Source organism: Marmota marmota, unplaced genomic scaffold, assembly GCF_001458135.2.
Source record: "Marmota marmota marmota unplaced genomic scaffold, marMar, whole genome shotgun sequence".
In the NCBI taxonomy this organism is placed as follows: Eukaryota; Metazoa; Chordata; class Mammalia; order Rodentia; family Sciuridae; genus Marmota; species Marmota marmota.
In genome coordinates, this window is record NW_025999880.1 from 17,927,161 (window position 1) to 17,939,119 (window position 11,959).

The window sequence follows — 11,959 nt, forward strand, 5'->3', positions numbered from 1 at the left end:
TTATCTGGACATTTTTTTGGTTTTGTTAAAAAAAAAAGTGGGGGTGGGGCAGGAGGGAGGAGAAAGACAGACACCCCAGCTGACCAGCGGGTCCCTAAGTCTCCAGTCAAGCTAGAAAATGCTCAGAGGGACTTGTGGGAGGTGTAGGGGAAAGAGATGTCAGGAGGAAGGCAGAGCCACTGGAAAGACAGGGTCACCCTAGTGATTTCATAGCTGTGACCACAAACAGGATAGGAAACAAGACCCCAGGCAAGCCCTTCATCCCCCAACAGGTACATTATCCATCAGGCACGCTCAACCCAACCTTGCAATCTTTTTTCCCACCTGACTGCTCAAAGGCATAGCCTGACCGGAACCCTCTGTCCTCCATGCCTTCCTCTGTCCCCTCTCCCTCCCTCAAAACAGGGTCTCAGGTGCCAAGCAATCAAGCAGATGGCACAACACCCAGGCCCAAAAGCAGGTTTGTCTCCCAGGTCCTTTCACCCACAATGGGGAGTGGGGGGTGGGGAAGAAGAGCAGGGGAGCCCGGCAAGCCTAAGCCTTGGGTGTGGATCTAGGTCTCATGGTCCTTGAGCTGGCTCCCACCCTGTGACTAGATAAGGGAAGAGACAATATGCACGTCTCTCTTTCTCTCTGACTCTAGGAAAGAGGTTTCTCTTCTCCCACAGGCCTACTGCTCACTTTACGGGAATGGCTCATATGCCGCAATTAGAGGAAGTCAGAACAAGGGCACCCAGGGCTGGAAACTACAGCTGGCACATAATATGTGGTCAATAAATGTTTTTAGATGACTGAATGAATGAATGAATCCAGGACTGATCTGGAAACACAACAGGGCTCCCCATTGCCACTCTCAGACCTCTTGGGCTATCTAAGCTCAAAGAGGACACTCCAGGCTCTGGCTTACCCCAAGGGCACACTCGTGCCCATAAACATACACACGCACACACACGCACACACGCCAAGGGAAACTTCTGGGTCAAAGGCAAAGCTTGGACCCAGACCCAGACTCCACTCCAGGTCAACTCTGCAGCCCCCAAGCATGGGGGTAGTAGGGGGCACCGAGCCCCCTGCCTGCTAGCAGGTGTCACTCTCGGAAGCTGTCAGCCAGTTGGTGGCAGTCCAGCTCCCCTTTGGGCTCCAGGCCTCCTGGAAGCTTCACGCCTGTCTTCCGGTCCACACACCAGCACTTGCCGCGCTGCCCATCCAGAGCTGGGTGACACTGCCAAGACAAGGGCATGAGGGGTCAGATGATTCCAGGCAGCCTGCCCCTATTCCAGTCCAGCCCCCAAGTCGGACAGTTGCCACTCCAAGATGGCATCAGAAGGTGAAGGCTCTTTCTAAGTACAGGTTCTGTGAGCTCACTGGGAGAACTTGGTCAAGAAGGAAGGGTCCAGCCAGGCACAGTGGCACATGCCCGTAATCCTGGTGGCTCAGCAGGAGGATCACAAGTCCAAGGCCAGCCTCAACAACTTATCGAGGCTCTAAGCAATTTAATGAGACCCTGTCTCAAAATAAAAAACAAAAAGGACTGGGGATGTGGCTCAGTGGTTAAGCACCCCTGGGTTCAATCCCTAATACTACCAAAAAAAAAAAAAGACACTGGTGGAGATAAAAGTACAGTCCAGAGTCAGAATTAGAGTTCAAATGAAGGTTGATTCAGAATTGGCCTGGGATAAAGGGTCAAGAGTCACAACTTTCACTGCAATAAAAATTGGAGGAAGGAAAAAGACATAAAATTGTACAACACAAAAAGTGAAGGCTGATGTAAACTCTGAACTTCAGTTAACAATAATATATCAACATTGGCTCACCAACTGCATCAAATGGACCACACTAATGTAAGATGTTAATAATAGGTAAGACTGGGGTGAGGAGGAGGCAAGATATGGGAACTCTACTTTCTACTCAATTTTTTTGTAACCCTAAAACTGCTAAAAATAACAACAAAAAAATGACAAGGGAGACCTCTTCCTAGGACTAGTTGTGCACTATGGTTGTGCACACCTATAGTTGCAGGGTATTGGGAGGCTGAGGCAGGAAGATTGCAAGTTCAAGGCCAGCCTCAATAACATAGCAAGGCCTTAAGTAACTTAGCAAGACCCTGTCTTAAAAATTTAAAAAGGGGAGTAGGCAGGGATGTAGTTTATTAATTGTATTAGGTTTTTGTTTTTTAATTGTGGAGGAACTTACAGAACAAGGACAAGGATAGAATTTGTGTTGGGGTGAAGGCTGGAGATGGGCCAGGCCCTGGTTCTGGGGAGCTCCCTCTAGTCCACCACTCACTACGTACTACGTAAGGCCCTTCTCATGCCATGCTGGGATTTACAGACCCAGAAGCAGCCTTTGCCCTCCTAGCAAGGCCTCTGCTGGTCACATTGCAACCCAGGTTGTAGACGTGTCCACAGCATGTGGGAGGGCATGTGTGCCCACAGCTCACACACACAAAGGCATGTGTGTCTATGTCCACGAATGCTGGAGGAGACCCAGGTCAGGGCTGCCTGGCCACCCCCAGCACAAGACCCCCCAGCGCTCTGTCCAGATGTGCTACCCTGTTGATGGGCTGGAGAAGGGCAACCCTGAGGGACATCCTAGCCTCCAGAGAGCCGTCAGAGACCCCACACTGCAAGGGTAGGAGGGAACATGGAGGCTGCTGCCTTTACAACTTCTCTCTTGCCCCTCCCTCCTCTGCTTCCAACCAAAATGCCTGTAGGGGGTTGCTAACCCTGGCTCCACCTCCATCCTTGCTGCACCAGCTGGTTCTGCCACTCAGCTGGGTGGGCTGGGAGTCCTCCCTGACTCCTTATGACTTGGACCCTTCTGGGCCCAGGTGAAACATCAGACATTAGTGACAAGGGAGACCTCTTCCTAGGACTAGAGCAGGGTGAGGGCTGGAGCAGAGGTTGGCAGGACATCTACCCGATAGACAGATAATCCAGAGATGACAGAAGCATCCCCGGAAGTGGGGAGAATCTGTGCTGTGAACTCAGTGCAATGATTTCAGGCCAACCAGGACCCTTTTACACCTCTCTGGGTCTCGGTCTGTTCATCTGGGTTGGGAAGAGCGAACTGAGGCTCCAGGGTTGGGATAGGGCTTCAGGAAGGCTGAGGGATTGGGTTTGGGTTGAGGAGGACCCCCTTCGAAGATTTCCACCCAGGACCATCCTGCAGAGAGTCCAAGGACGCCCCTGGAACTCAGGCAGGGCTGAGCCAGGAAACCAAGACCCACCTGCTTGGGGTGGAAGTTGCCATTGCGGTCGCAGTTGGGGATGGGGATGATGAAGAGGTCCTCGTGGGTGCGACTCTGTGAGGCAGCCAGGCGCTCCAGGGCCCGGTGCAGCTCGCTCTGGCAGGAGCCCTGGGGCTGGGGAGGTGAGGAGAGAGGAGTGAGAGCTCTGGAACTCAGAACTAAACAGGGGCGGAAGGTCTGGAATGCCTGGAAGCTGGGAGGGACCTGAAGAGGTGGAGGCAAGGTCTCAGGCTCAGGGGACATTAGTGGGGGGAAGAGAGGGACACTGAGGAGAGGGTCTCGAGCCAAAGAGTTTCTATAAAGGAGGAGTGTGAATTGAGGGAGGGACCTGGTGTGGAAAGGAGCTGTGGAGACCTATGGGGGTCAGAACAGGGGGATGTCTACGCAGGAAGGATAGACAAAAAATCGCAGAATTAAAAACTTGTGGCCTGGTGCGGGGGCTAATCCCAGCGGTTCGGGAGGCGGAGGCAGGAGGCAGGAGGATCCAGAGCTCAAAGCCAGCCTCAGCAAAAGCGAGGTGCTAAGCAACTCAGTGAGACCCTGTCTCTAAATAAAATACAAAATAGGGCTCAGTGGTTGAGTGTCCCTGAGTTCAATACCCTGCACCCAAAAACTAAATAAATAAATAACTTGTAAGGCCTAGTTCAGGCCCATCAGTACCATGTATCATAAAGGACATTAGCCAGACCCTGGAGCAGGGTCCCAAGGACCCCTGCTTTGGCCGGCATTCCCCTTTAATTACTGAAGTCTGGGGTGGGGAATCCAAAAGAAGGTCCAAGAAGCACCAGGGGGGTTGGAACCCTGCTTCTTACCAATCAGAACAAGGAAGTATACCAGTATTGAACTATCACTTCAGCTTCAGCTACACCAATGTTTATAACTGAGGAGCAGGAAGGAAATGCAAAGAAAGGAATAAGGATTCTCTCTGGGTCCGGATGCACACTTGAAGTGCATCTTGCACACAGTAGATATCAATGCCTGCTGGGTGAACAGAGTCCAGATCTGGTGGTGATGGTGGTGGTGTCCATGCACATACGTATCTGTGGGGCAGAGGTCCTCACCACAGGCCGGACTTCCTCCCGAGGTGTCCCGATGACTTTCATCTTGCCCCCACTGGTGCTCCGGTCCCGCATTTTGGCAAAGTGCTTCTGCAGGCACCTGCGGTCATGAGCACTGCAAGGGCTGAAGCTGTTGTTAGGATGGTCACCTTCATCTTTGTCTGCAGTCAAGGCAAGAAGGGCAGAAGTCAGCACCAGAACAGAACAGGGCTTGCCAGGTGCGGTGGCACACACCTGTAATCCCAGCGGCTCAGAATGCTGAGACAAGAGGATCACAAGTTCAAAGCCAGCCTCAGCAACCCAGTGAGACACTTAGCAACTCAGGGAGACCCTGTCTCTAAATAAAATACAAAATAGGGCTGGGGATGTGGCTCAGTGGTTGAGTGCCCCCGAGTTCAATCTCCAGTACATCCCCCCCCAAAAAAAGAAGAGAACAGGGCTTCACACCAGCCCCACCTCCCACCTGCTTTCTCCCCTCCACAGAGTTCATCAGCCTGGTGCTGGAGAAAAGCACGGAGCCTGGGAGACAGGAAGAAATGAAAGCAGCCCCCCAGCCCACCCCACTCCCCCGGACCTCCTCAGGAGAATATTCCTCTTGAAGTCCTTGACTTGTCCCTCACCCCACCCAGTCCAGTCCATAGATGAGTCACCAGCTGCAGCTGCCCAGATGGCAGGAGGGTCCCCTGGGCCCTGCAGGGAGGTCTGAGGTAAGCAGGGGGCCCCCTACCGGATCTTGTCTCCCTCATTCAGCTCCTCCCAACATCCCCCTCTCAGTCAACTGGCTCTTCCTGTCTCCATTCTTGCTCTTTCCAAATGTCTGGCAGGGCCTATGAGGGATCCTGAGGGCCATAATCAGACTTTCCATGAGTGAGAAGAAATGTGACCCCAAAGGCTTTCCCCACTGTCTGCATGCTAAAGTGAGTGTGGGGGGTGGGGGTGTGTGTATGAGTGACAACCTGTGTGGCCCCAGGGACAAGAGGACAGCTGCACATGTTCCTCCAGCCCTCCATCTCTAACTGTCCCATCCCTAGACCTTAGGTGTCATGTCACTCAGAGCCAAGGCAGTGAACATCTGGATCAGGAGATCCCTCCATTGGATCTCCTGAAGGCACCATCTGAGCTCCAGATAAACCCTATCCAGAAGTCCCCCCATGATAATGTGCTCCAGGCGACCAAAACTGGAATGCAGGGCAGAGCTGGAGAAGGAGGCTGGGACTGGAAGGCCTTTCTGCACATCAGATCCACCTCTGAAATGCTCGGGCTTGGCAGCTCGCTCAAGGCCTGAGTGCAGAGCCCCTGCCAGCATTCCAGATGTTGGCAGCCAGACAGGAGGTTACATCTGGTTTGCGTCAGGATTTTTTTCCTGAGGAGTTAGCAGGTTCCTCCATGCATGGCAACAGTCCCAGAGCTGCCTCAGGGTCAAATGGTATTTTTCTGCCTAGCCAACACTGGTGGGGTGGGGTGGGGGGTGCTTCTCTTTTTCTTCTAGTTTGGGGGAAGAGGAGGGAAGCACATAGATAAAGGGAAACCTGAGGAGGAAGACTTTAGACCACCAGAAAGTCTTTGTGAAGGTTATTCATAAAATTGAGTCACCAAGAATGGAAGATTGTGTCACGAGTGGAGAGCTGGCTTAGAAAGAGGAGTCAAAAGGAAGGAGGGAATGGAGCAGATACATACAAGCCACCCTCTGCCCGAGTGACATCCCCAGAAAGATGCGAAAGGGGGCTCCAGTTCCACATCCAGCTCCTGAGAGCCAGCCAAAGAGAAGACACTGCAGCAAGACCTGTCACAAGGTTTCAGGGGTACAGGATAGAGCTGGGGAGTGGAGAGAAAGAGGGAATAGAAGTCATAAAACTAGCACCCCATCTCAGAGGGACAGAAGCCGAGCTGAGGTGCCAGCAAAAACCTCATCATTCCACCTGTGAAAGGCTGGAGTGGATCGCTGGTACTTAGCCACAGCCCGGGACACTGACTCTAGGGACACCTTTCCAACCCAGAAGGCCTTCATTCTTCCTGAGTGTGGAGTGTGCCTTCTTTTTACAACCATGAAGGAAAGCATGACTTTGCACGGGGACTCTTGTCCCTCTTAGTAAGTGGACAGAATGTTCCTAGCCTCAGGGAGTTCAAGGAGTACGTTTTCTGAAGAAAGGGGCTGTCTCAGAAAACAGAGAGCTCCTCACCCTGGAGATGCCTAGCCTTGGTGTGGGGGAGCCTTAGGAAGCCGGAGGGAGAGGGAGCAGAGGCTTGATCCTCTGTGCTTTCCAGCACGGAGCTTCTGTGAGTGGAAGCTCACAAAGGATTACATCTCAAGGAATCATCCATGGATATTTGGAATGGTCACCTCTAAAGAGAACAATTGGGTAGCCCTCTGAAACTGAGGGCTGCATGGGGTAGAAGGTAAGCCTGGAAACATAGCTTATGCTCTTGTGTTGGAATGACCCCAAGTAATACAGAGAGGATTTTCTCGGCAAGGCTGAGGCAGAGGGCTGCTGGCCTACCCACTGTTGGTCGCCCCTTGGCCCAGCCACTGATCCCTAGATCACATCTAAGTTTAGAGTAGAACCCACCAGATTGGGAGAATAGCGCCTTACTGACTGACCTGGGGACACAGGTCCACAGAGTAAGTCCATATCTGCCCCCACACTCAGACAGGCTAGACCTCAATAATCACAAACATACAAACAATCACGTGTCCAGACACACTCATCCACGCATGCACAAGCACATGCACTCAGGCACTCTGACCCTGCCCTGGTCAGAGACATAGACCCAAGGCAGGGCATGATGACTTCCCAGTCTCTCTGTAACATAAATTTGTTGACTTTCCACTTAATCTGTAACTTTTCCTTGCCCAGTCTTGCTTAACTGGCAGACTGAGGAACCACCCCAGGAATCCACCCCTAGGCACGTGTTTAGGGGATAAGGGTTATAGCACTGGGTCTCTGAAAACATTAACCTTCCAGTGTTCACCCTGATAGTGCCCTCTGCAGAAGTCCCAAGGCCCCCAGGTTCTTCTCTGAACAGAAGCTGGAGTCAGACCCTTCCCGAAAGCTTGTTTGGGAGGTGGAACTTCCAAGGTCAGGGAGGTCTTCTCCTCCAGCCCCAGCTTGGAGGCAGCTGGAGCTAAACCAACTGCCTTGCGGTGCCAGGGAAGCCTTGGTCTGCGCTCCACAGCCCAGGGGCAGAAGAGGGGGCACAGCTTTGTTATCAATGGCTGCAAAGTTCCTGCTGCCTGAATTCACCCCCATGATTTCTCCCCAGTTCCAGTCCCATCCCCAAGCTGTGAACTGGATGGACCCCACCATCTAGACATAGAAGTTTCGGCCTTGCCCTTGAGGGTCACCCACCTGCCCTGCAAGAATTCTATTCCTTCTTCTCCTGGACTCTGGCTAGAGAAGGCAAGACTGCATGTGTGGGGTGCCAGGCCCTTTCTTTAAGGTCTGGCCCAAGAGTGTCCCCTCACCATTGTACCAAGCCACCAGCCTCAGTAAGGCATGTAGCCTGGTGTATCCCTATACAACAGGAAAAGGGCCTAAAGGCAACTGACCCCTCTCAGCTCCTCTGAATGTCCCCTACCTTGGTTCCTCTGCCCTAGAGGCCCCCACAGTCCCAGCACCAGCTGCTCTTCATCTCCATCTTCATCATTACTCCAATTTACTGAGCTCTTACTCCATGCCAGGCCCCCCGATGCTATTACCCACTACCATTCCCACTTTGCAGATGGGGACACTGAAGTCACATGGGTGGAGGGAAGGAGTAAAGCGTGTCTCTGCTGCCCCTATGTCTTTAAATGGAAAGATTTCTGATGGCCAAGGCACCAATAATTTGGGCTTTGCCAATACTAAAGAAAAAATGCTAAGCAGCCATGCTCCTCCTTTCCCCTCCCCCAAGGCACAGAATTTCTGGGAAGGCCCTGTTTCCATGACATGACTGGATTCCCAGTACTGAAGTAGGGAGGACAATATTTGCTGCGTTGACTAAAAATTAACCCAGTCTGCCTGTTCTCTAACCCTGTCCCAGAGAGACCCAGAGCCCAGTTTAGGAACTCCCTGTCCTAGGCCTGATCTCCCCACCAAACACTCCCCCAGCTTCTATGAGTGGAGGGATCAGTACCACGATGCTGACTTGTGGGCTTCTGAAGCACATGCCCACCCCCACCTCTGTTAATCCACAATCTGGCTATCTGAGAAAGGGGGGCAGGGATGGCTGGAGATGGAAGGAGAGGCTTGCCCCTGCGGCTAACAGGAGGCACCCAAACCATCACAGGCCAGGGACAGGAGCCTGCCAACTGACCACGTTCCCTGACCACCTGCCGAAGAAGCTCAGCCCCAAGAGATGACCTGACATCTCTACCAAGCTATTCCAGTCCAGAGGGCTCAAGTCTGGGAGCCTAGGAGGAACAGTGGTCTGTTAATAGTGTAAAGCTAAAGAGGATAGTGGGTTTAGGGTCTAAGCCTTGCTCATTTTATCTCACCAGAACCCCTGCAGAGATGCTGCACAATCCTAGGGGGTACGCTTCCCATGGTGCAATGTGGCCAAGGCCAAGGCACAAGAAGGAGTACTTCTATGATGATGGGATGAGAGGGCATGGGCAGAGCTTGTTGTTACGTACCTAGTTTCCCCAGGGTCCTTCTGATTCTTTTTCCCTCTCTATGTATTTGCATGTACAACATGGTAGAGGACAAGGCCAGGAAAGAAGCGGGAATACATCAGAGACCTGGGCTCTGTTTTCCAAAGGGGATCTAAAGCCACTCCATTCTTAGACATCTCTCGAGGCTGGTTTGCATTATGTTCACATGTCAATCACAAACTGTCCATGCCATGCCCTCCCCGATCCCCTGAAGAATCAGATTTTCCTCCTCTAGGATTCTCCTACCCAGTCAGAGAAGAAGACCCTCAGAGGGTTCTTCTGCTTTATGTTCAAGTTGATGAGAGAAAAGGAGCCACCAGCCATCCTTATCTGCTGCCAGATACCCACTGGCTGGTGGAGGATGGAAATTCAAAGGGAAGTGGCCCTGCTGTACTCAGGGAACCCAGGGGCTCAGCCCTCACTCCTACTCTCACTGCCACTGGCATCTCTGCCTCCAAATCAGTGACTTACTCCCCCAGGACTTCCCACCCCAGGAGTGCTGGGTGTCAGTCTGGCATTTCCCCTAGAAGGTTTTCTGCTGACCCATCTCTCCCTGCCCAGAGGCAGGAAGGGCAGAAAGGCTGGAGGCCCAGACCCCTGGGGTCCACCTCCTTCCTGTTTTCCCTGCATCCTGCTCTCCTCCAGCTAACAAGCTACAGAGGATTGAGGAAGTGAAGCGGTCTGGGACCCAGGGCAGGAAGCTTGGGGCCAGAGTCTCAGCATCCGGACTGCAACAATGGAAGCCTCAAGCACCAGGAAAAGGGACAGGAGCAGAGAGGCACAGGGAGAGCAAAACAATCAGAGAGGGAAGGAGAACCAGAGGCAGAGAGGCGGAAAAGCAGAGATCAGAAAGACAAGAGGCAGACATGGTAAGGGACACAGAGACAGAGAGGCAAAAGTCAGAGAAGCAGGAAAACTGAACAATATGGAGAAAGGGAAAGAAACTGATAATGCACAGAAGACATTGTGAAAAGAGAACTTAAGAAGGTTATGGTGAGGGGCTGGGGCTGTAGCTCAGTGGTAGAGCACTCGCCTGGCATGTGGGAGGCACTGGGTTCAATCCTCAGCACCACATGAAAATAAAATAAAGGTATTGTGTCCATCTACAAATAAAAATATATTTAAAAAATGAATGCTATAGTGAGGGGTGGGGGAGGAGTTCCTGGGGAGCAGTATTGGACAATTCTGTTATTATATTGTGTGCATGTACCAATATGTATCAACAAATCCCACCATTATGTACAACTATAATGCACCAATAAGAAATGTGGAAAGAGAAAAAAAAAAGATTGTAATGGCGAAACTAGAAGCTGAGAGGCACGGCAGGAAACAACAAAAGAACAAGAGAAGGAAGGAAAAAGACTGAGAAGGATTCTAAGGAGAAACTGGAAATGGCCAACCGAGAAATGGACAAAGAGAAAGTGTAAGAATGAGGTTGGGGCAGTGGGTCTTCTCAGAGTCTTCTGTCTTCTCTCTTTCTCTCTCACTCCCCCTTTCCTCTATTCCCTATCCCATGCCCCTAAGGTTTCTGCAATTCTGGGCTGGGAGCCAAAACTTCTCTTCTGCCACCTCAGATGGCACCTGCCAGGAGAAAAGAGTAGAGATCCTGCATACCAGGGCAGGGAGGGTTGCCAGGGTCTGGCAGAAAGACCCCTGTCTTTCCACTCAATAAGCAAGAGAAAGGAGCTCAGGGTTTTGGAAAAGGGCAAGTCTGATGCCCCTCACCTTCAAAGTCCCTATGATTTGTACAACCCACCCCACTATTGGATGACGAAGTCCATGTCCTGGTTCCTCAGACTGAGGGAGGGGTGATGTTACCTGTGGCAAGAGTGAGGGGTGGCCTCTGGATCAGGAACAGAAAGCTGCCCCCAACCCCCATAGACACCCCATTCCATCCCCCAGTTTTCTGAACCTAGACGGCTGACTTGACTGGACGAGATCACTTGATTTTCCACTCTTGCATCAGCAGCCAGGCCTATCGTGGAGACCCTTGTTCCCAAATAGGCACTCCCTGCGGACTGGGGATATAACTCAGTGATCGAATGCATGCACAAAGCCCTGGGTTCAATCCCCAGCCCCCCACCACACACACACACACACACACACACATTAAATTAAATTAAAGAAAAAAACAAATAGGCACCCCTGGGATGTTTGAGATGGAGGGATGAGACAAAGTTCCCCTTGATGGTGGCAACTGCAGCTAGGAATTCAGGAGCAGTTTCCTTGGCTGATCCTGTCCCATGCCAGTCGGGCCCGGCCACGTACCTGCTTGCGCCTCAATTCACAGGGGATTTTCAAGGGCCTTCCAAGCCAGCCATGAATTGGAAATAAGTTACTGAGAAAGAGTGCACTGGGAAGGGTGTGGGAGGGTAGGGATCTTACCAGAGGGCTGAAGGCTTTCCTGGATGGCCTCGATCTCCGCCAGCTCCATGCACACGCCTTGCCCGTGCATCAGCGTGTGCAGGGGCTTCTCTACCCCACGGGGTGGGTAGCAGCGCAGGCCCGAGCCGCAGCGGGGAGTATACACCCCACAGGGCATCCCTAAGCCCAGGGCGCAAGTGGCGCAACAGCCGCAGCCGGGCTCCCGCACCAGCTCCTCACAGCCCACGGGGGGGCGGCAGCGCGCCAGCTTCTCCTCGGAGCAGGGCGGGCAGTGGATGGCTTCGTCGCCCAGGCTCGGCCCGGGCCCTGGGGCCAGCAGCAGGGCGGCCACGAGGCAGAGGGGCAGCATGACCGCGCGAGGACCTGGAGCGGGCGCTGGGCGCAGGCGGGGAGCGCGGGCACGCTGGCGGGAAGCGTGGGTACCGGCGGCAGCGCCCGGCGCGCCTGGAGGACCCCACCCGGAGAGCGCGGGGAAACGGGGCGGCCCGGCTGGCGGGCAATGACAGAGCCGAGGGAAGTTAGCAAGCGCGCCGGAGCGGAGCGAGCCTGGCAGCCGAGGCGCTGCGCCGCATCCTCGGCCGGCCCAGGCAGAAGGCGGGCGGCTGGGGGCAGGGGGCTGAGCGGCTGCCCGGGACC

At 53.2% G+C, this 11,959-nt stretch overlaps 1 protein-coding gene across 1 annotated transcript; it reads right to left on the bottom strand.

Moving 5' to 3' along the window:
- Igfbp4 (insulin like growth factor binding protein 4) lies at positions 1 to 11,959 on the bottom strand. The gene is made up of 4 exons (XM_015495761.2): positions 11,324 to 11,959; positions 4,312 to 4,469; positions 3,230 to 3,364; positions 1 to 1,222 (listed from the first exon to the last, which is right to left on the bottom strand). The coding sequence occupies exons 1-4, from the start codon at positions 11,670 to 11,672 to the stop codon at positions 1,088 to 1,090; spliced, it is 777 nt and encodes a 258-aa protein (XP_015351247.1). The 5' UTR covers positions 11,673 to 11,959; the 3' UTR covers positions 1 to 1,087.